Source organism: Anolis carolinensis, chromosome 1 (assembly GCF_035594765.1).
Source record: "Anolis carolinensis isolate JA03-04 chromosome 1, rAnoCar3.1.pri, whole genome shotgun sequence".
Classification (NCBI taxonomy): Eukaryota; Metazoa; Chordata; class Lepidosauria; order Squamata; family Dactyloidae; genus Anolis; species Anolis carolinensis.
The window spans coordinates 160,210,533-160,235,697 of NC_085841.1; the positions used below are offsets into that span (position 1 = coordinate 160,210,533).

Here is a 25,165-nt window from a genome sequence, read left to right on the forward strand (position 1 = left end):
AAACATCAAATTAGGTTATGATTTTACAAATTAAGCACCAAAACATCATGTTAGACAACAAATTTGACATAAAAGGTACTTCAATACGCAGTAATGTTATGTTGTAATTACTGTATTTACGAATTTAGCACCAAAATATCACGATATATTGGAAACATTGACTACAAAAATGGCTTGGATTATCCAGAGGCTTGGATAAGCGAGGCTTGGATAAGTGAGACTCTACTGTACATCATTACGTAAAACATAATAATCAACAGCAATTTTAAACAACATAAATATAAAGCATAAAAAGAATCTTAACCTGATTGTCAGTGAGCCTGTAAAAGGTCCAATCCTAGACATGAATGGGTGGACTGATTGCAACTGTATTAGATTTCGGTCCCAGATTATCTTTTTATGTCAGATTATATGGTAGTGGAGACTCATATAATCCAGTCCAAAGCAGATAATCTAGGGTCAGATCCTGGGATATAGGGCAGTGTAGATCCCAGGATCTGATCCCAGATTATCTGCTTTGAACTGGATTATATGAGTCTCCACTACCATATAATCTGAGATAGGATTCTGATAAAGGGCAGTGTAGAAGCGTCCTAAACCTTACAATAAATTTCAGAAATCAAAGAAAAAGAAAGGAGAAAAAAATGTGAATGCTTTTGACAGTTTTTGAGAGATTGCACTGCAGAATTCATGCAGTTTGACACCATTTTACTTGGCATGGCTCATTACCATGAATTCCTAGATTTTTTAGTTTGATGAAGCACCAGCAATCTTTGGCAGAGAAGGCTAAAGGCTTTGTAAAACTAGAGACCCCAAGACACCATAGGATTGAGCCAGTGGTGTCAAACTGCATTGATTCTACAGTGTTGAAGCACAGATGTGGCACACATTCTTGAACAATCCTGTCTCTTAGGCCCCTTCTACACTGCCATATAATCCAGATTGTCAAATCAGATAATATACATTATCTGCTTTGAACTGGGTTGCATGAGTCTACACTGCAATATAATCCAGTTCAAAGCAGATGATCTGGATGTTATATGGCAGTGTAGAAGGGGCCTGACTAATTCTAGCTGTTCCCTCCCATAACATCTGAGTTTTTCCTCGTATTTGAAGGACTCCCACCACTGGTGTGGAAGATTTCTAGTCTAGGTTTGCCATCGTAGTCACTGAGTGGAAAAATTGCCATCCCCAAAGAAATAATATTACTCTGCAAAGAGAGAAAAATACACATGGCATAAATTCATTCATAATTATAATGACCACTTCCCTAGCCTTTGAAAAAACACATTTGGCAGTACATCAAGTACTGTTTATTTATTTAGACATTATAGCTCTTTCTTGCCCTTAAGGGAGATAAAACATTTATAATCCAAGGTTATTTTCCGTCAAGGGGAAGAAGGAATGCAATTTCCAGTGATTCTGTCCTATAATGTGAAGAAATAACATGCTGGTGGCTTAAAAAACAATATTTTTTCTGTGTCTTGTCTCTATCCTTATCCCTCCAGTAGCCCCCAGACTTTCATTTGGAGCTCAGTTTTGTACTAGATTTCTGCTGGCTGTGGCTGTAGTTTATTACTGTTGTCACAGTGAAGGACGGGCTTTGCAGCACCTCATTGTACATGCCCAAAGCCGTGGGACAACAATCATTTATCTTTTGGAATTAACAAGACTATTGCCTAAGCTCCTATAGGTGTGTATGTGCACACATGCACACACATACATAGGGCCTTCTTTTTAAAAGGCAAACTTACAGTTGTGCATTAGCACTGTCTTTCTTGTTGATAAAGCTGGGAACGTTCCTTCTTTCTTTTCACATAACTTATAGGCATATCTCTGAGATCTTCAGTTTGCCAGCCCCCTGCCCCGTCCTTGCTCCATTTGTGTTAATGGAAACTGTTCTACTCCACACACACACACACACACACACACACACACACTTTTTTGCTTAGATATAGTACAGGCAGCCTTGAAATCCGAATCAGATTAGACAGGATTGGGACCATTATCCACATATTACAGAATTGATAGAGGGTGTCCATACTTTTTTGTTCTAGAGTAAAGGGTTGTGTTTTTAATTTAGTGCAGGTTTGATTCTGTTTTACTATGAGGCATCCTGCCTGGGAAGAGTTTTACCTAGGACCTCCTCACATTGATAAATTTTAGTGTGGTTGATGAGATTCATTATGTTTATTTAAGTACTTATTTTTGGCTAGATATTATAAGTTTATATTGATGTTGTTTTACTTATTGTTTGATTTGTGTTGTCTGTTTTTATTTTTTATTATGGCATTGAATGCCACTTTTTGTTTGGAAACCACCTGCGTCCCCCTGGGTATATAGGGTGGGTTATAAATTATTATTATTATTATTATTATTATTATTATTATTATTATTATTATTATTATATAGTGTCCTAGAATACTTGGTGATACTGGAGGAAGGAGCCTGCCTGATGCCATCAAACTTCCAGTGGAGCTCCATCCTTCCAGTGTCCTGGTAATGTGCTAGGACACTTCCCAGAGAACACAGGAGGCTTCCCATGTTCTCATAAGAAAGAACAGGATGAGCATGAGGGCAAGCTGGGCAGTGATGCTTCCCCCACATGGGATGGGTAAGTGGATGATGCGGGCAATGCAGGGTGCAGGGCAATGGGTTACCATGCTGCCCGCTGGTTTCACCATGCTGCATGGCGAATCCCTCCATTATCGCCCACAAATTGGACCTCAATGTGATGAGGTTCGACTCCACTTTGAAATCTTCAGGCTTCAGATAGCCTAAAATTACCTTTATATGAGATGGGAGTATTATGTCATTCCCATTAATTTCTTTGTCATCTTTTTGATATGTGTAACCATCTTACTTTAAAAGATTTGAGGGGTTCTGTTACACAGCATTTTGGCAATAGATGCTTATGCTTTCCTAGGGACTAGATTGATATTAAATCACCTCTTTTTCAGTGCTGCAAGCAAGCAAGCATTACATAAACTGGGCCAGTGGGAGTGTAGTTGTTGGTCCCTTTTTACAAACAGCAGTAGGCACCAATAAGTATTGCTCTGGCTTTTATTGAGTTAGGCAGTCCCTGTCAGAATTGCTTCATGAAATGAATATGCAAAGTAGTGGGCTTGAATGTGTCAGCACCCTACCTGGAATAAAAATGAGTTGGATGGAGGGAACAAAAGGCTACCTCAAGGAGACTCGCTGTCATTTCTCCAAGACTGGACAAAAGCATCATTGGCACTAACAATGATCTAAGTGTCCATAACAATGGTCTACTAAGTGTGTACCTCCAAAACCCAAAACAGTATAACAGAATCATTCTACTACTGAAGAGCCTTGGACCATGATTAGTTTCAGGAACAGAGTAATCATTTTTTCTGTGCATCATCCCTTGGAAATACTTCCTATACATGCATGTCTATATACATAGTGTTTGTTGAAATGGTCTCAGCAATATGTGTTTGGATTTCCTGTGCCAGCTCACATGTTAGAATGTTCTTTCATTCCCCTTCTTGACACTATAATTTCTTACATGCAGGAAATATTTTTGTAGGGATGGATATTCTACTATGTGTATTCCTATACACATGGTATGAAGTATGGCATCACATCCTACCATGCAGAATAGATCCTATATAATTGTGACCCTTCAGATATCACTGAACAATAAGTCCCATCATCCATGACATTAGATATCTAGACCTGATGGGAGTTGGAATCTTGCAACATCAGGAGCTCTACAGGTCTCCAACTTCTGTTTTGTACAAGCTCAGGCTTTTTCCTCAGTCATGATTTCAGTATCATACTTGTTCTCCTGCACAAAAGTTGGAATTAGTTCACCGTGTGGTTGGCTGGTTTATACTTGGTACTTCTAATAGATCAAATTGCTTACAGTATAGCTCAAGGCTCCACTTAACTGTATAGTACTTTCCGAAATTGATCTCTTATTGTACTTAGTTGTGTAAGTCATCTAAGATTTTGTTTGAGATAGATAGCAAAGGAATAGCGAAGAGATTTTTTAAATACATGAACTATATGCAAGATGTATTCTCTAAAGAGGGACTTTACTTTTTACATTTTGGATGGTTTTAGCCATTGTTGACATTTCTTCTTCACTTTGAATTTCACAGATTTTTAAGGTACACTACCTGTACCGATTTCAGTCGGTGTCATAGACTGTTAGGAGCAATTGACTGAACGTCTGCTCTTCAGTTATATTTCTTGAGAAGGAAATACTGATCAAACCAAACACCCACTAGCTGTCTCTTTTGCATGCAGAATTATACACTCAGTTGAAAGGGCAGAGGATTGAATATTGAGAGAAACTGTTGGTGTTCTCACCTTATGGGAATCCTTTTAAAGAGGGTTCAATCAGTTCAATACAAAATATAACTGTTCTTATTTCTTATCAGAACTAATACATGCAGCGATTTATGAACAGGACTGTGAAGGTAAAAAGGTTAAGAGTTATAAAATATCTGCAGTATAATAGTTTTCTACCAAATATGGCAGTGACTTGAATTCAATTACTGACTGCTACAATATCAAGAAAGCTGAACATGAGAGCCCTCAATGGAACCAATGGACATTTCGTAAGCTAATAATTTCTATGGAATTTCCATTGGCTCATCAGATTTATTGTAGTTGAGACTAGAGATAGGATTCATATCTCTGTGTGATGTTTAATCGTTATCATTGTCTAAAACTCAAAGGAAAGTGTGGAGTGATGCCTAGATATAAAACAGGTTGGGGAACTTTTGGCCCTTCAGTTATTTTGGACTTCAGGTTTTATCAACCCACTAGGGCAGCGGTTCTCAAAGGGTTCCACAGAGCATACTGACGGGCTCCGGAGTTCCCTCCCCCCCCCTCCAAGCTTTTCCTCCTCTTTCTGTCTCCTCCCCCTCCCTCACCACCAAAAGTCTTTTCAACATGCCTCCTTCGCTGCAAAAAGGCTTTTTTTCCCCCTCAGTACTCTTAGCACCAAAAGCTATTTCCCTCAGCCCCCTTTCCCCCAAAAGCCTTTCCCCTCATTTCCCTTGTCACCCAGTTCCTTTCTCCTTCCCCTTCCTTGCTTCCAAAACCCTATTTCTCTCCCATCGTTCAGGAGGTGCTTTGATTTGTCCTGCATGGCAGAAGGGGGTTGGACTGAATGGCCCCTGGGCTTGCTATTATTATTATTATTATTATTATTATTATTATTATTATTATTATTATTATTATTATTATTATTATTTCTATTACAAAGACTGGGTTGACATTTGTTGGGGATGCTTTGGTTTTGCTTTTCCTGCATGGCAGAAGAAGGTGGGACTGGATGGCCCCTGGGGTTGCTCCTATTACAATAATAATGATAATGATAATAATAATAATAATAATAATAATAATAATAATAATAATAATAATAATAATAATTTGGAAACAATAGACATTTGGAAACAATAGACATTGACAAAATTACAATCTGCCAACTGCAAAGGGCCACCCTACTGGGATCTGCACGCATCATCCAAAAATACATCACACAGTCCTAGACACTTGGGAAGTATTTGACTTGTGATTTTGTGAAACGAAATCCAGCATATCTATCTTGTTTACTGTGTCATACAACAACAACAACAATAATAATAAGAACAACAACAACAACAACAGCATGGAATTTGGTTTGGACAAATGTTCGACAGTGGCACTGAAGAAGGGACAAATAATTGAAAGTGAGGGCATAAATATGCCTAATGGCCAAACGATAAAGTGTCACCAGCCAGAGGCCTATAAATATCTGGGCATATTACAACTGGACAACATCAAGCATGAACATGTGAAAACTGTGGTCAGCAAAGAATACACACAAAGGGTCAGAAAAATTCTCAAAATCAAGCTCAATGGAGGCAACACCATCAAGGCCATAAACACCTGGGCCATACCTGTCATAAGATATACTGCTGGCATCATAAACTGGACACAGGTGGACCTGAACAATTTGGATAGAAAAACAAGAAAACTCATAACCATTCATCATTCACTACACCCTTGCAGTGATGTTGACCGGCTATATCTGCCTAGAAGATCTGGTGACAGAGGACTCTTACAAGTAAAACAAGCAGTCAAAGAAGAAGAACATGCCCTGGCAGAATATGTAAAGCAAAGTGAAGAACCTGCTTTGATTGAAGTCAAAAATCAGAAACCCCTCAAAGCACAACAGACAATCAGTACAAGAAAACCACACTACAAACTAGAGCTGACAGCTGGCACAACAAAACATTGTATGGAAAGTTCCTTGACAAAATTGAAGGAAAAGCTGACAAGGAGAAGACCTGGCTATGGCTCACAAATGGGACACTGAAGAAGGAGACAGAAGGCCTGATCCTTGCAGCCCAGGAGCAAGCCATCAGAACAAATGCAATTAAGGCCAAGATCGAAAAATCAGCTGATGACCCAAAATGCAGACTGTGCAAGGAAACGGACGAACCCATTGATCATATCCTCAGCTACTGTAAGAAAATCGCACAGACTACAAACAGAGGCACAACTATGTGGCCCAAATGATTCATTGGAATTTATGCCAGAAGTACCACCTCCCAGCAGTAAAGAATTAGTGGGATCACAAACCTGCAAAGGTAATGAAAAATTAACACGCAAAGATATTGTGGGACTTCCAAATCCAGACTGACAAAGTTCTGGAACACAATACACCAGACATCACAGTCATGGAAAAGAAAAAGGCTTGGATTATTGATGTCGCCATCCCAGGTGACAGTCGGATTGATGAAAAACAGCAGGAAAAACTCAGCCGCTATCAGGACCTCAAGATCGAACTACAAAGACTCTGGCAGAAACCCGTACAGGTGGTCCTAGTGGTAATTGGCATACTGGGTGCTGTGCCAAAAGATCTCAGCCGGCATTTGGAAACAATAAACATTGACAAAATTACGATCTGTCAAATACAAAAGTCCACCTTACTGGGATCTGCGCGCATCATCTGAAAATACATCACACAGTTCTAAATGCTTGGGAAGTGTTCGACTTGTGATTTTGTGATACGAAATGCAGCATATCTATCTTGTATCTTTGCATAATATCTTTGTGTGCTCATTTTCTAATACTTTTTCAGGTTTGTGATCCCACCAGTTCTTTACTGCCGGGAGGTGGTACTTCAGGCATAAGTACCAATGAATCATTTGGGCCACATAGTTGTGCCTCTGTTTGTAGTCTGTCTGTGCGATTTTCTTACAGCAGCTGAGGATATGATCAATGGTTTCGTCGGCTTCTTTGCACAGTTTGCATTTTGGGTCATCAGCTGATTTTTCAATCTTGGCCTTAATTGCATTTGTTCTGATGGCTTGCAGGTGCCACCTTGATGTGGTGGTGGTGGGGGGCTTAACCACTCCAATGATGACTGAGGGCTGTGCTGGCGGTAGTGTAACTACCGGCAGGTCCAACCAAGCCAGAGAGGCCTCAGCTGAGGAGTGGAACTAAGAGCACCTAACCCATTAGCATTATGGAGAATCAAACCAAAACTAAGTCTATACTGGCTCGGTCGTCGCCCAGGATAAAAAGGACCGCGGTGGATGCTGCTGATTCTGGACATCCATTGACAAGTGAGCTATGGAATCAAAATACAAATGAACAGTCACAGAAGCGGCAAAAATATACAATGCCAGAAAACCACACATCATTATTATTATTATTATTATTATTATTATTATTATTATTATTATTATTATTATTATTATTATTATTACAAAGGCTGACGGGATATCTGTTGGGGATGCTTTGATTTTGTTTTTTTCTGCATGGCAGAAGGGGATTGGACTGGATGGCCCCAGGGGTCTTCCACTGAAATACTGTTAAGTTTATGTTGGTCAGAAATTTCGCCCATGTCTGATATTGGCGCCTATTGAAGCTCCATGAGAAACTTTTGCTTCAAAAAAGGGGTCTGCAGCAGAAAACATTTAAGAATCTCTGAACTAGGGAATAGGACTATTGGATCTCAAGTCCAGAAAACTTGGAGATCCAGAGGGTTGTCTTCCGTATTTTTGACTTCTAGCTATTAAGTCTTAATTCAAAACTAATTTCTTCTAAGATATTGTACACAGGCAGTCCCCAAGTTACAAACAAATTAGGTTCTTTAGGTTTGTTCTTAAGTCGAATTTGTATGTAAAGGTACATTTTTAAAGTGTAACTCCAGAATATATATATATATATATATATATATATATATATATATATATACACACACGCGCTTTGGATAGCATAGGGAAGGGTTAACATCATTGTGGTGTTTAGTTTGCTCTGTATGTCCCTGTTCAGAAGATTTCACCTCACTTTCTGTCCTTGAGATAACTGGATTTTGAAAACTTTCGGCTTGTGGAAACAAGGATGGGTGAAAAAATGTCAGAAAAACACCTCTTTGCCATGATAACTCTTTCAAAATTGAACTTTCTTTCCTAGTGGTAGATTTCTCTCACTTCCTGTTGTCTCACCCCCATTCTTAACTATGAGTTGTTTGTAAGTCGGACTGCGTGTACACAGTAAAGTCACTCACATTGAAGCTGATGACATTTAAAAGGGGTTCCATTCATTCAGCCAGGCTTTATTGAGTGTGTAATATATCGTACTAAAGCTGCTAAATAGAAGTGAAGAGTGTTTTGTATGAATTGTCTTAACCTGAGCTAAATGTCAATGCTGATTTGTGGTACTCTGCAATGTACTAGAAATTGCAGACATAAAAATAATCATAATCCTGTGCTAAACTATATATGGTTTTTGTCTGACTTTTTCTTTCCCAGCTGTCTTTTATGCTCTTTAAATGGGATGAGACTTACTATGTTGTCCAGGAGTTAGTCTTTTTAAGGCAATCACAATACTGTATGAGATATTATAGTCAATTTTTAATCATATGTGCACAGTTCTCTTGGCTTGCTTTTTAAAAAATTAACTGTCACACCAACTATTATAGCCAGGTAACTCCTTTACTACTTTAATAATAATGGAAATATCAAACACCATGTGAATTAAATATTTTTGTATTTATTATTCTCTCTTGTGTTGTTTTCCACTCCGGCTCCCATATAGCTTTGTCATTTTCTAGACTCATGTCAGGGATTTCTTACAGCAGTGAATCTAGAACTGTATAGTAGTAACTAGGGCATGATTTTCCTTTCATTTTATGCATCTTAAAGGGATTTGTCATCTTGTCTCTTGCCTTTGGGAAAAACAGATGATATAAGCTTTCATTATTCTCGCATTATGTACATTTAGTCCATAAACCATAATGGGTCTTCTTGTTTCGCACACCTTGTTATGTTGTTGCAGCTGGACAGCTGGCTGGTAACTCATCTGTCGAGATGTATCGCCAAGTACTTTTGTCCGGCTGCCGCTGTGTTGAGCTGGATTGCTGGAAAGGCCGAACAGCTGAAGAAGAACCGGTCATTACACATGGATTCACTATGACAACTGAAATCTCCTTCAAGGTACACTTTCCAGGGGTCTTCTACATTCTGGGAGGGCAGATTTACAAAATAAAATGGCTGTGTATGTGATCTGAAACATACATAACTTGAGCTGATCTGTGTGATGCGGATAATATATGGGGCAGGGTGATCATGAAGATGTTTCCAAAAACAAGCGGCAAGGCCTCATTAAACCATTCTATTCAGTACACAAGCTTGAGAACAATAACTCAATTTCTTTGTGTAAAATGTGTGTATGCACATGTGTGTACATCTTTCCTTCAGAATTCTTCCACATAGTCTAACAACCTCATCAGGTGGGGTACTTTCCGCCAGCATATTCCAGTTTGTCTTTACTTTTGCGATAGAGCCTGCCATCTCCCATCTCATGACATAGACCTACTGCTGGTGGGTCTCCATTGCAAAAGTAAAGATGAATTGGCATAAGCTACTGTGGTGGCAACACAGGTGGCTTCCCATGTTGTATTGGATCAATTGGTGGAATCGGACAGCTGATGCTCCCCCCCCCCCTTGTTGGATAGAGCAATGGGTAAGTCAGGTGACACAGGGTTTGGGATTACCGTTTCCTCATGCCCCCAATGAGCACCACCAGATTTTCCATTATGTGTAGTGATTCCTGCTGCCCATATGATGAGGTTGATAGTCTTCAGATAAGTGTAGTGAGAGCAAGGTTGTGTATAGGGGGAAATAAGAAAGTTAGTAAAAAAGTACCACTATATTAGTGTTACACTGAAAGAACTTCATTGATTATGCTAATGTTGAAATGATAGATACCAATTTTAATTTTGTTTGTTCTAACCTAGCCTTTGAGTTTTTGTTACACTACTGCACTGAAACCCAGAGGCAGTCCAACCGCCAGGCATGGGAAGTATCTGTGGCGCCATTGTCCCAGGGGTGCAGTCGAGCCCCAGGAGGATGGCGCCACCACCCCCCGGCTCCTCCTTCAGGCATGGGCCTTCCCGCCACAGTGGGAAGGCCCATCCAGGCCCAAAGGCTGGGCCTTCCTGCCGTGGCCCATGCGCCCTGGTCCCACCGTGGCCCATGTGCAGTGTGGGAGGCGGGGCCAGGTCACGTGGCACGGGAGGCGGGGCCAGGTGTGGCCCTGCGCCAGGTAGCCTGGCCCAGTCATCCAGGCCCAAAGGAGAAGGCCCATCCAAGCTAGTTGGGCCTTCCCGCCGTGGCCCATGCGCCCTGGCCCCACCTCCTGCGCCGCGCGGCCTGCCCCAGCCATCTAGACCTGCAAGAGAAGGCCCATCCAGGCTGGCTGGGCCTTCCTGTCATGGCCCACATGCCCTGGTCCCGCCGTGGCCCGTGTGCAGCGTGGGAGGCGGGGCCAGGGCACGTGGCATGGGAGGCGGGGCCAGGTGTGGCCCCGCGCCACACAGTCTGGCCCAGCCATCCAGGCCCAAAGGAGAAGGCCCATCCAGGCTAGCTGGGCCTTCCCGCCGTGGTCCATATGCCCTGGCCCCACCTCCTGCGCCGCGCGGCCTGCCCCAGCCATCTAGACCCGCAAGAGAAGGCCCATCCAGGCTGGCTGGGCCTTCCCGCTGTGGCCCACGCGCCCTGGCCCCGCCTCCCGTGCAGCGCAGGAAGCGAGGCCAGGGCACGCGGTGCGGGAGGCAGGGCCAGGTCTGGTTTTTGATTTATTTTTTCACTTTGGCCCTGTTTTGTGTTGAGAGAAAAGGGAACATTGCTATGAATTTTGAAAAGCCCATTTCTCAGTGTCTTGTCCATTGAAAGCATATGAGTGAGTTCATACAAAGAATATATATTTATCTACCAATATAAACCTATATGCCACCTATATGCAGATAACATTTAACTGTCCTATTCCTTTCCATCTAAAGCCAATGAAGTAAAGGGTGTCCTGACCCTACACCAGTGTCTGTCATGAATAATGGACTGGATGAGGGAAAACAAACTGAAATTTAATCCATGCAATACAAAGATACTCCTGGTCAGTCAGAAAGCAGACCAGGTAATATGGATTCAGCCTGTGCTGGATGGGATCACACTTCCCCTGAAGACATAAATCCACAGTTTGGGAGTCCTCCTGAACTCAGCGTTGAACCTGGAGGCACAGGTGTCAGTGGTGGACAGAAGGGCCTTTGCACAATTCAAACTTGTTGCATCCCATCTAGATCACTATAATGTAATCTGTTGCAAAAGGGAAAAAAACACAGTAAAACTTTATTCTTTACAGCAGAGTTCAAACATAAATTTGCAGTATTGCATCAAAACATAAATCTTACAGTAAAACAAACTTATATAGTCTTTGTAAGCATTTCAAGATGCAAAAAAGCATTGCAAGGTACAAAGAGCATGGCTTCTTCAGCCTCTTCTTCCAAGAGAGAGAAAAATCCAAAAGCAAAAGCAGGAGCAGAAGCTAACACACACACACACAGCCACACCCCACCAAGTGTGGTCCAAACTTAATTGCTTAACTGCTGACGTAGATTAGCTACTGCATGTTATGATCAGCAGTGTAGTTTTTTCTTTAACACACACAGAGCTTCATTATACCCTAACATATTCTACATGAGGCTGCCTCTGAAGAGTGCTCAGAAACTTCAGCTGCTCCAAAGAGCTGCAGCCAGGTTGCTAACTGGGGCTGAATGCCGGGAGCGGACATCCCCACTGTGCAGCAACTCCACTGCCTGCCAGTTTATTTCCGGACACATTTCAGAGTACTGGCTATGACCTGTAAAGCCCTAGATGGCTCAGGCCCAGGTTCTTTGGCTGATTGCATCTCCTCGTACAAACTTTCCCGAGCCTGAGATTCTCAGGAGAGGTCCTTCTTTCAGTCCCATCTCCATCTCAAGCCTGGTTGGTGGGAACATGAGAAAGTGGGCCTTCCTTCTCAGTGGCTGCCCTTCGACTCTGGAACTCCCTTTTTACCAGAGAAGCCAGAATGTCCCCCTCTCTGCTGTCCTTCTGGTGGCTAGCTAAAACCTTTTTTTTATTCAGGCAGATTTTTTAAGAGGGGTTTTTTTTAAAAAAAGATCAAGTCAGAAGTGCTGTGGTTTTAGCTTTAAATAAGTTTGTAAGCAGTTTTATGGATTTTAATTGTAATTTTTAATTACCGCTCATGTTTAATTGTATTTTATTGTTTGTATACTTGTGGATTTAAAATTGTATTGAAATAACTTTATATTGAAAAGATTTTAAAGACTTCTTTCTGGAGAGAAAAGGCAGGGTATAAATAAGCATCATAATAATAATAATAATAATAATAATAATAATAATCATCATCATCATATAAACTATGAGCCAGATCTACTCTTTCTTAGGTCTACAACAATGCCTAGACTGCCTTTTCCACTCCATCAAGTAAACTTCACAAGAGCAATTTTCAGAACTGTTTCAGTAACAGATTGACGAATATTTCCTGCTCTGAAAACTAAATCTTTGATTCTACCAGAGTTCCCTATCACTTATTAGATTGTTTCAAACTAGAATGCATTAATGTCTGCAGACTTTTAGAGAAACCAATGGTTCACGAATTGCAAGGTTGTTGTGTGTTTTCCAGGCTGTACGGGCATGTTCCCGAAGTATTCTCTCCTGACGTTTCGCACACATCTATGGTATATACCTCACAACCTTTGTGGATGCCTGCTATAGATTTGGGCGAAACATCAGGAGAGAATATTTCGGGAACATGGCCTTACAGCCTGGAAAACACACAACAACCCTTTGATCCTGACCATTAAAGCCTTCAACAGCACAGGTTCACGAATTATTTCCTGTTTTATCCATGTCGGCACTACTGGAAAGAAAACAGAATATTAGAGTGCACACTCCCTAGTCAGATGCATTTCTATTTCCTTATCTTACTTTTGCCCCTGAATATGTCATCTTTCCATTACAGAATGTCTCATGAATGACCTAATGGTCTCTTGACTTCTGTAGTCGTGTATTGTCAGATAATATAGTTCTGAAACCCTGTCTCAGGAACAATAAAAATGACATTTTCCACCTATTTAGGCATACCGGTAGTAGAGGAGCCAATTTCTATCTCAGTGTATCATATGTGGGATTCCACTTGATCTTGGTTGACATTTTTAAATGTGTATCACAATTGCTGTGGACTTTCTGTGTAGTTTACACTAACTGGTTTGGCTTGTTTTAGTCCACAAATTGCTTTTCTTTCCAATCAAGGAATTGGAATCCAAGGTTTGGATGTCTTGCATAGCCATCAGGTTGAGGGTTTTGCTACACATTGCCATTGTAACAGCAGACAATCATAGAATCATAGAATAGTAGAGTTGGAAGAGACCTCATGGGCCATCCAGTCCAACCCCCTGCCAAGAAGCAGGAAATCGCATTCGAAGCACCCCTGACAATGGCCATCCAGCCTCTGCTTAAAAGCCTCCAAGGAAGGAGGCTCCACTACAGTCCGGGGGAGAGAGTTCCACTGCCGAACAGCCCTCACAGTGAGAAAGTTCTTCCTGATGTTCAGGTGGAATCTCCTTTCCTGTAGTTTGAAGCCATTGTTCCGTGTCCTAGTCTGCAGGGCAGCAGAAAACAAGCTTGCTGCCTCCTCCCTATGACTTCCCTTCACGTATTTGTACATGGCTATCATGTCTCCTCTCAGCCTTCTCTTCTGCAGGCTAAACATGCCAAGCTCTTTAAGCCGCTCCTCATAGGGCTTGTTCTCCAGACCCTTAATCATTTTAGTCGCCCTCCTCTGGACGCTTTCCAGCTTGTCAACATCTCCCTTCAACTGTGGTGCCCAGAATTGGACGCAGTATTCCAGGTGTGGTCTGACCAAGGCAGAATAGAGGGGGAGCATGACTTCCCTGGATCTAGACGCTATTCTCCTATTGATGCAGGCCAGAATCCCATTGGCTTTTTAGCTGCTGCATCACATTGTTGGCTCATGTTTAACTTGTTGTCCACGAAGCCTCCAAGGTCTTTTTCGCACACACTGCTGTCAAGCCAGGCGTCCCCCATTCTGTATCTTTGATTTCCATATTTTCTGCCGAAATGAAGTATCTTGCATTTGTCCCTGTTGAACTTCATTTTGTTAGTTTCGGCCCATCTCTCTAGTCTGTCAAGATCGTTTTGAATTCTGCTCCTGTCTTCTGGAGTGTTAGCTATCCCTCCCAGTTTTGTGTCGTCTGCAAACTTGATGATCGTGCCTTCTAACCCTTCGTCTAAGTCGTTAATAAAGATGTTGAACAGAACCGGGCCCAGGACGGAGCCCTGCGACACTCCACTTGTCACTTCTTTCCATGATGAAGATGACGCATTGGTGAGCACCCTTTGGGTTCGTTCGCTTAGCCAATTGCAGATCCACCTAACCGTAGTTTTGTCTAGCCCACATTTTACTAGTTTATTTGCCAGAAGGTCGTGGGGGACTTTGTCGAAGGCCTTACTGAAATCCAGGTACGCTACATCCACAGCATTCCCTGTATCGACCCAACTCGTAACTCTATCGAAAAAAGAGATCAGATTAGTCTGGCATGACTAGTTTTTGGTAAATCCGTGTTGACTATTAGCAATGACCGCATTTGTTTCTAAGTGTTCGCAGACCACTTCCTTGATGATCTTTTCCAGAATTTTGCCTGGTATTGATGTGAGGCTGACCGGACGGTAATTGTTTGGGTCGTTCTTTTTTCCCTTCTTGAAGATAGGGACCACATTCGCCCTCCTCCAATCTGCTGGGACTTCTCCCGTTCTCCAAGAACTCTCGAAGATAATTGCTAGTGGTTCTGAAATAACTTCCGCTAATTCCTTCAATACTCTTGGATGTAGCTGATCTGGCCCTGGGGACTTGAATTCGTTTAGAGAGGCCAGGTGTTCCTGGACAGCTTGTTTCCCTATTTGGGGTTGGATTTCCCCCAATCCTTCGTCCATTCCATGTTGCTGAGGTTGAAGATGGTTTTCTTTTTGTGAGAAGACCGAGGCAAAGAAGGCATTGAGCAGTTCTGCCTTTTCCCTGTCCCCTGTCGCCATCACCCCATCTTCTCCTTGCAGAGGCCCTATCGCCTCCTTTTTCTTCCTTTTTCTACCAACGTAAGCAAAAAAGCCTTTTTTGTTGTTTTTTATGTCCCTGGCAAGCCTGAGCTCATTTTGTGCTTTAGCCTTGTGAACCTTTTCCCTACAGGTGTTGGCTTTACGTTTGAATTCTTCTTTGGTGATTTCTCCCCTTTTCCACTTCTTGTGCATGTCACTTTTGAGCTTTAGCTCAGTTAGAAGTTCCTTGGACATCCATTCTGGCTTCTTTGCACTTGTCTTATTTTTCTTCTTTGTTGGCACTGTTTGCATTTGCGCCTTGAGTATTTCACTTTTGAAAAACTCCCATCCATCCTTAACTCCCTTGTTTTTTAATATTGGCGTCCATGGAATGTCGCTCAGTAATTCCTTCATTTTTTGGAAGTCAGCTCTCTTAAAGTCGAAAATGCGTGTTTGACTTGTCTTAGTTTCAGCATTCCTTTGTGTTGCAAACTCCAGGAGCACATGGTCACTTGCCCCTAAGGATCCAACCACTTCAACTGTGTTGATCAGGTCTTCCACATTTGTTAAGAGTAGATCAAGAGTTGCTGATCCTCTTGTTGCCTCTTCTACCTTCTGGACCATAAAATTGTCTGCAAGGCAAGTGAGGAATTTGTTGGACTTTGTACTCTTGGCTGAGTTTGTTTTCCAGCAGATATCGGAATAATTGAAATCGCCCATGACTACTATATCTCTTCTTTGTGCCTGTTTGGTCAGCTGTTGACAGAAGGCTTCATCAAGTCCTTCATCCTGACTCGGAGGTCTGTAGTAGACACCCACGACAAGATCTTTTTGAGTCCCGGTTCCCTTGATTCTTATCCAGATGCTTTCAAGCTGGTTACAGTCTTGCATTTCTTCTGCAACTTAACTGTTTTTGACATATAAAGCTACTCCCCCTCCTCTCCCTTTTGTTCTATTTCTGTGAAAGAGGTTATAGCCTTCAATGGCTACATTCCAGTGATGGAAGTCATCCCACCAGGTTTCAGTGATGCCTATGACATCATATGTGCGGTGCTGTGCTAAGAGTTGGAGTTCATCTTGCTTATTTCCCATGCTCTGAGCATTGGTGTAAAGACATGTAAAGCCCCTGTGACCTCCCCTTGAGCTGTTTATTTGGGATTATTGTGCTATCCGTACTTGGTCCTTGCTGTGTTTGTGCAGCCCTCCATTTAGCCTTTTGGCTACCAAGACCTGTTTCCTTTGAGGATTGACAGGGTCCCTTTTGTGCAAGACAGTCTGTATGTCCCCTGAAGAGTGTTCCTGTTGAAGTGAATCATGCAGGTGTAAAGTGTTGTCCTCCTCCTCAACATCCCCAGTGCATTCATCAATGACAATCCATTGAGATACAATCGAGAGCCCATTACTCTCCAAAGGATGTTCCTGTTGCTCCTGGTCTACGATTGGGGATGGAGCATTTGCATGATTACATAAGTGTGAATGTGGTGATGCACTGTCCCCGTCCTGGCTATCCCCTGCGCATTGATCAAGGGTGGCCCACTGAGTGGTATCTAAGAAACTGTGGTCTTCCACAAGATGTGTTTCCTGATTGTATGTTAATGGTGTTAGAATTTCAAATCTGTTGTGTAAATGCAGCTGAGCAGAGGAGTTCTGCGGAGGCTGCCTGGTCCTGTGTCTCCTTCTATGGGTGACCTCCTTCCAAGCCTGAGGGTTGTCTACCTGTGAGTTGATCTCCCCATAAGGTTCCTGATCATGGTCATGGTGGTGTTGGTGTGATGCAGGCTGCAGATCTACAGCAGTGTGTTGTGCAGTGTCCAAGAAGAGCTCGAGTGCCTGAATGTCCTTAAGGGTCTTAATACAGTGCTCGAGCTGTTGGATCCTCTGCTCCATCAGAGTCATCTGTTTGCATTTGGAGCAGATGTAGTTGACTAGTTTTTGTGTGAAAAAGCGGAACATGCCACAGCTGGTGCATGTGGTGGCAAGTATTTGCTGTTGGTCCATCTCTTGGTGAGTGAAGTGACCGAGGAGGATTGTGTATGTTAGGGACAGAATGCTATCCACTTTCCTGTGTGTGTATTTTTAAAGTTGTTTTGTTTATTGTATATACTGTAAGAATGTGTTTTACTGTAGTGGGGGGGGGGGGGTTGGCTCAGAAAGCTTCAACAGGAAGCCAACACTTTCAATAATAATAGCCTTGCCTCACCTTCCAAACAATGGCAGAACAGCAAGCCTTAATTACAGCTAGCCCACACTCAAGAATCAGCCCAGACTCAGGTTTTTAAAAGTAAAGAGTCCAACAAACACAGGTTTTTAAGGCTTTTAAGGCTATCTAAGAAAAGAGTAGGCAATCAAAGAAAAGAGTGCACACTCTCAGGTTTTTAAGGAAATATTAGACAGGCCTTACATAAACCAAGGAGCAAGCTGCTTTCCTGCTTCCTCTCCTCACCTCTGCGTGAACAAAAGGGGAATTTGGTTTCTGCCGTTGCCTTCTCTTCTTTGCCCCTTTGTACAGTGTTCTTTTCACATCCTTTCATTGTTATTATCACCAAAGTCCACAGCAATTGTGTACTGGAAATTTTGAAATATTTTGACAAAATTTGACCCATTATTGGTGGTAGAACATATGCCTTTTCTTTTAATTTCAAATTATATTCATTTGGAACTGGACATACACATCATATAAAGCCTTTGAAAAGATGTAATATGTGTGACAGTTTTAGGATATTTGCAATTCAATAACACAAATTCACATTTGAAAATAGTTGGTTTGATGTGAATTGCTACCCTGCATACATTTCTTCTTACCCTTGGAGCAGCAATCTGCAGTGGTTACTATGTATGGCACATCACGTACCAACCCTTTTAGTTTTTCCTGTCTGCTGACTATGATCTGTTTAGTGATGTGTTTCTTGAAGCAAGATATTAAATACTATTCACAAAAGCATTTTCACATGAGCTTAATAACATCTTCTTCATTGCAAGTTTAGGAAATCTGTCAACATAGGTCTCATTAACAATTACTCAACTCTTCAGTTTGATCTTTGCTTCCATGGTGGTCCACCATAAATTTTCGGGTGTTCATGTATATGCATCTTTCTCCCTTTTCCAGCAGTGACATTCAGTATTTATTTTGATTATACGGATGTGTTTCTGTCAGGCAAAAATGAAAAAAGAAAGAAAGAAAAGAAACATTCAGACCTAATTGCAAAAAAAGGCATTTCACATTCATAACACCTTCAGACACTTGACTTATTCTTGTGAAGTCTAAGCAATACTCATTCACTATTCCATGAACAATGATTACCTTCAAATGTTGCTTCACCTTAGAGACAAAACATCTGATTATCTTCGGAACTGGGCAGCAATTGCTGCTCTTCACAGTTAAGTTTTTCTTCCTTCCCTCCTTGCTGTTCTTTGATGCCATTGCACTCGGTGTGTGTTATCCTGGCCACTGCCTGCCAATGACTGAAAAACTCCAGCCAGAATAGTAAGGGAAGTGGCTAAAAATGCTATTCTCCTCAATGTTGTTACCTGGCAAATGCAACTAGAAATTGCACTAAGTTTCAGTGTGAGAGAAACATTCTTTACATTCTCATTTAATTTCTGTCTGCTTTCAAAAAATTATGATTTAATATAATTAATATGAATGCATTGGTTCCAATCTCTGTTTTTAGGGATGTGCAAATGGAGTGTGATAGGTCGCAAAAAGATCAGTGAAATAAATGCTGAGTAATATTACCTCCCTCTAACAACAAAGTGTAGTGAATAAAGTTCTAAGTCCTACTCCTTCCATTAGTACAAGTATGTTAAGCAATCCAAATGCCAAACATGGCAGCTGTGATGAAGCAGCAGTGTAACCATAAATTGTGAAGTGCAGGAGAGCATCTGAATTATATGCATGGCTTGCGCAAAGTAAAACACTCTCTGTCTAAAGATCAGCATGGCTGCAACCACATGCATACTTAACTGGAAATGATCTCAGTTAGATTTAGTGGTGCTTATTTCTAACCTTAGAGGTTCAAACTGTAAAATACATTGACCTTTAATAACAGATCTTGACCAGCTACAATATAGCCTTTTACCTGTTAATGAGAAATGCAAATGATGATGCTATTATAATTTCCACTACTACCATGAAGTAAGAACTCAATCAAGGAAAAGGAAAGTACAATGACTCTCAATATTTGCTGTGGTTTGGTTCCAGGAAATTGCCCCCCTCCTGAATTCACAGATGTTGATGTTTCATTAAATATGTAAAACCCTGTATTCTATATAACATGGGAAACACATCAAATCAGTGCCAGAAAAATCCTCCATATTGATGAAACGGTGAGAGGTTACAGCAGGCAATACTTACACATCAGCATGGTGCCTAGCACATGGTAAAATTAATGTTATTTTTATTTTAAAAATTGTCCTGAAAATATTCAAACTATGGTTGATTGAATGTGTGGGTGTAGAAGCCCTCTGTATCTAGCCTCTACTCTATCTTTTTCTGGCCTGTGATTCCATGGTCTTCTGGCAAATGATGGATTTAAACTTACAGCAGTTGGGAACAACATTTCTACTAAGACTATCACAGGTCTAATCAGAGAGGGCTTTAAAGTGAGTTATGTCAGGAATTAAGACAGTGTTCTTGAGGACAGAAGTTCATCAAGTGCTGGGAATAATAGCCTGTGGAGTGGGGTGAGCGGCTGCTGTTAGCTCCAGCTTCTGCCAACCTAGCAGTTTGAAAACATGTAAATGTGAACAGATCAATAAACACTGCTCTGGTGGGAAGGTAACAGCGCTCCATGCAGTCATGCCAGCCATTTGATCTTGGGGGCGTCTATGGACAATGCCAGCTCTTCGGCTTAGAAACCCCCTAGAATCGGACATGATTAGACTTAATGTCAAGGGGAAGCCATTACCTTGCATATATGAAACTTAGGAAAGCAAATAACAAATACATATGGGTATACACTACAACCTCTACTTCCCCAGACGAAGCCCCCCAACAGATATTCCCAATACAGGGTATCTGAAGATTTGTACAGATGTGGCAGAAGTTCATACTAGAGTTCATACAAGAGTGTAAGACAGGGTTGTTAATTGATGTGTTCACATAGGTTAAGTATCAGCATTATTTTCATACACGTATCATTGGGGAAACAGTGATAGGCATATTTGACTAGAAGAAGGGTGGGTTGAGTTATACTCATTTCAGAAAAGAAGTGAAAATGGTATTGGTTATTTTTACAGCTTTCAATGTTCACCTCTACTCCAATCATTTTTATAATGTCTTTTTCTGCTTTGGGACAGCAGTGTGGCTGTTTAAACAAGGAATAGTACACAAGAACACAACTGTCTTTATCTTTCTGCTTCCCCTCTGTTAGCAAATATACAAGGTCATTCACATCAAGGCCTTCTGCTAATCCTGACAGTGTAAGGAGCATATATATTATCTGCAAGAAACGAAACATAAAACATAGTGATATAAACATTTTTGTAATGTATAAATTTTAATTGTTGATGAATCATGTCATCATGTTGAGGATCTATAAATAGCATAAACAAAGCGCTGACTCGCTAACTGCCAGTCAAATTACTTCTAAGTTCAAGTACTGGTAATAAATATGTAAAGGACCTCTTTAACTGATTGTTGTTAAATTTAAAGTAAACCATGGTGTGTCTCTGTGTTAGGTGCAGAATCTACATTTGTGTCTCATTCATGATATCCTAATGCTCATTGCAGCTCTTTAAATTCAGGAAGAACACAATATATAAATATGAATTTGTATACTTTGTCAAGCCTTTCCTTAGCTTATGTTAGGGTTTTACAAGTTATGGAGGCAATAAATATGTAAGGATGTTATTTTAAATAAGAATTGTGCAAATATCCCTAGTAATAACCCTAGCTTTATTATTGATTTCTTTGGTTTTCTGATAAACCAGAGGGCCAGGTTTGGATGTCATAGTTAGCATACTATAGAAGGCATTATCCTGTCTTGTGTATGGAAACGATTAAGATTTCTTGTTTACTGTGATATGCCCATCCAGCCAATGTGATAGATACCATTGCTAGAAAACGTGCAGCTAACTATGCCTTTCCCCCCTATTATCACCTATTTCAACCTATTTCAGGCTTCTCTTGTGTTAATTACAGCCCCCAGATGGTGTAGTGGACTAAGTGACTTGAAGGTTGGGTTGCTGACCTGAAAGCTGCCAGGTTCGAATCCCACCTGGGGAGAGTGTGGATGAGCTCCCTCTATCAGCTCCAGCTCCATGCGGGGACATGAGAGAAGCCTCCCACAAGGATGGTAAAAACATCAAAACATCCGGGCGTCCCCTGGCAACGTCCTTGCAGACGGCCAATTCTCTCACTCCAGAAGCAACTCCGGTTGCTCCTGACACGAAAAAAAAAATTACATCCTGCTCCCCCCCCCTCAAAGATCATGACTGTAGTCTGGGGACTAATATTTACTACCTGTCCATCCAAAGGATTTGCCTTGTATGATTTTTTTGGAATAATGTTACATAGTTCACTCTGTGGTTTGACTCCCAGATGCAATCAGCTTTGTTTTGATGTGCTGTTATCTTTAGAATGAATTGTACTTAAATAGATATTCTAAGTGTATTGAAACCCATATTCTCTACCTGCAAAAAAACTCTAAAAACAAAACATAATGACAGTATGTCAAAACGACTTCTACATAAAAGTTCCAGATGAGGCTTGTATCCTACATTTATTCTGCCTCACTGAAAAAAATGTTATGAAGGTCCAGATATTGATGTCTTGTTTATCAATTTCTACCACAAATGTCTTTCCTTTTTAAAAAACTAACAAGATGAGAGATATTGACTGCACAATGTCTTCTGATAGACAGTCAGCTATCCCCAGTGGTTCACCATTTCTCAGTCCCTCACCTCTGTTATGGGGAAGGTAAAACACTACTTTCTCTGCTGATACACTGAGAGCTAGATTCATCCTATCTAGAAATGCAGATCTTAGTTGCTGTTTTCAAAAAAAAAAAAAACCCTTCGTGAAATTCTAAGAATTTTCCCTATTTTTCTGTTGATTTTATTAAATTTTATGTTGTCTTTACAGATTTTTGTGGAGCTTGAGTATAGACATTTTAAGCAAAATACCACTTATGGCACAAAATACACTTTTTATAAAATGTTTTCTTCTGAGTATGAAAAAATGATATTGTATCCCATTCTTTTGCAGCATGTGTATGTGTATAAGACACTTACCAACTGACAATGTTTTGATGGTGTGTCTTTGTATTTCAAGATACATGATTTTCAGGAATAGGAACATTTATAATAATAGTCTTTTGAAGACTTCATCACTTGTCTTGGTAGAATGTTCTTCACCCTCTGTTTCTTTGCAAGGGGAAGGTAGGAGTGAATGAACCCATGTCCTGACCAAGGAAGGCACATGGCTTCACCTCATCTCCCTGTTGTCTGCAGAAGGAGAGAGGCTTCAAGGAAAAAGAGTAGTAAATTGGGGATTTGGGAGTTTTGTGTACCAGGTCTATACTTCCACTTGAAATCCTGGATTAACACTGCATGCATTAACAGAAATAATCACTGGGCTAGGATGCAATCTCTTCCTAATGTTCTTTCCATATAAGTAGGAGAAGGACTAAACATTCTTTCCATATAAGCCAGTTGTCCTTAACATGCACTTTAATGCAAGAGGCTAATGATCAGAACAAACCTTTTAAATATTCTTATTTAATGAAGCCTGGCAAATCAAGCTTGTTATGTAAATCTACTGAAGAAAAGTCCTGGTAACTATGAAAGGCACAAGTGAAGAATGTATTTAAGTATTTATTGGAGCATACATCATTGTACTGAATTGTTATTTCTTTGGATTTTGCCATATGTGGAAGAAAAATAAAATCTTGGATACACTGGAAACAAAACTGTGAAGCATTGGGAAAGGCCTTATATGATTTGCTCTAGTAAACTAATAAATATCGTTTTACTATGGTTATGCAGATGGATTGTAAATGTTATCAGCATTTGTAAAATAAAGTGGTTACCTAATATAGAGTGGTTCTATTGTTAATTCTTCCATGTGAACTCCTTAGCCCATCCTATGCTATTGTGCTCACTTGTATGGAAAAATGTGTTCTATTGAACTTAGTGGAATTTAACGCCTAAATAAATATGCTTAAGATTTCATGATTAATCTCCAATGTTGAAACTCATGCTTTAAAGAAATTGTTTTGACATGCTGTTAGAGATTTTTCTTCCTGTTGAGTTCTAAATGTTAGTATTCTGCATTTAAACAATTTTAAGTCTTCCAGTTTTATTATTCTATATGAGCAGTGTAACAATATGCTTATTTTAAATTAATTTTATTATTGTTCACTTTTGATGCTTTCAAAATTGTGTCAGATATAATGATCAATATCAACCAGAGGTGAGAATCATAAGGCGCTCTAAATGTTGTTGAACTTCAACTTCCAGCATTTTTCAGTGCTGGGTTGCTGGAAGTTATAGTCTTACAACATATAAAGAGTTGAATCTTTTCCACTCCAGCCCTAAATTTAATAGCTAATTCTAGCTACAGTAGATTCACTTTATCAAGTACTGAATGGTAGATTAACATACAAGCAAGTCCTGGTTTTAAATAAGTTACTAGTAGCAATTGAATTCAGGTAAATCTTAGGTACATCTGATAGTGCCATATCTTCACAGGGTAGGGATTTCTCATTTTGTATTATAGTAGCGACTCCTGATTTTACAAGTAGTGTCCAAGGGGCTGAACCTATTTTCTGAATAAAGTTCAGCACTTTGAATAGCTCCCTTAAAATTGGGAGCAATTTTTGTGATACTCAGCATAGATAAACTACCTTAAGGTAACAGAGCTATTGATTCTGTCTGATGCACATAGGTTAACTAAAATATCTCCTTTCCAAAATGAAATGAAATGAATAAGCTTGTGGCATTGCATCAAAATAACAGTCCTTCAGAACTCACATAGTCTTGGCATGCAATCGTACCAACACATATGACATGGCTTCTCCAGCTTCCATCCCCAGAAAGACAGTGAGGGAGAGCAAGCATCATGTATCCCAAAAGACACTCCACTGAGAGTGACCCAAACTTACTGGCCTTAAAGAGTACATTCATATAGCCTGCATGTAATAACCACCAGAATTAGTCCTTTTTCTCTTAACACACCTGGTGCAGGGAAGGTAGCGATCCCACACAAAACGTATTGCCAGTTTTACAGAAACCTTAACAATCCTGTCCTTCAAATTCCTCTCTCGGAGCAGGATTCCATGTTTTATGTTTGTAGTGCCAGAAAAATGCCTTGTTTTTATAAACCATTTTGCAGGATTCTGTAGAGAATGTCAGGATATTTGGACCAAGCTCGTTATAGTTCTTTTGTAACCAGTATGATTCCATTAAAATTTTAAAATGTTGTTGTCTGTTTGCAGTTTAGTTTGACAGCCTAGCCATAGATTTAAATAGCAGAATCACAAAGTACCTACAACAATCTCTGTGAATCAATTCAGAATTTTCAGAGACTGATCATTAGTCTGCAAATGGATCAGCTGGAGCTGTCCATATAATGCACATTTTCCCAATGACAAACAGAATTGTGTGATCACCACAAAACTAATGTAATCTCATTTTGATGTAACTGGCTCTCTCCTTGTTTAAAAAATGTTGTAACTGAATAATATGAAAAGCCATGTATTTATTTTCAGCCCCCCAAACAAATGTTGAGAGATGAT

General features: G+C 40.5%; 1 protein-coding gene and 1 long non-coding RNA gene across 3 annotated transcripts in view; one reads left to right on the forward strand and one right to left on the reverse strand.

Moving 5' to 3' along the window:
• The window catches only part of plcb1 (phospholipase C beta 1), a 650,154-nt gene that overhangs the window by 480,551 nt on the left and 144,438 nt on the right, over window positions 1-25,165 (forward strand). For both annotated transcript variants that reach the window (XM_062969114.1, XM_062969113.1), the window contains exon 11: window positions 9,313-9,470. In XM_062969114.1, the coding sequence (XP_062825184.1) occupies window positions 9,313-9,470 (158 nt within the window). The remainder of the gene's footprint in view (window positions 1-9,312; window positions 9,471-25,165) is intronic.
• Window positions 11,378-19,307, reverse strand: LOC134295707 (uncharacterized). The gene is made up of 2 exons (XR_010002338.1): window positions 18,452-19,307; window positions 11,378-11,627 (listed from the first exon to the last, which is right to left on the reverse strand). It is a non-coding gene; the product is annotated as an uncharacterized LOC134295707 (long non-coding RNA).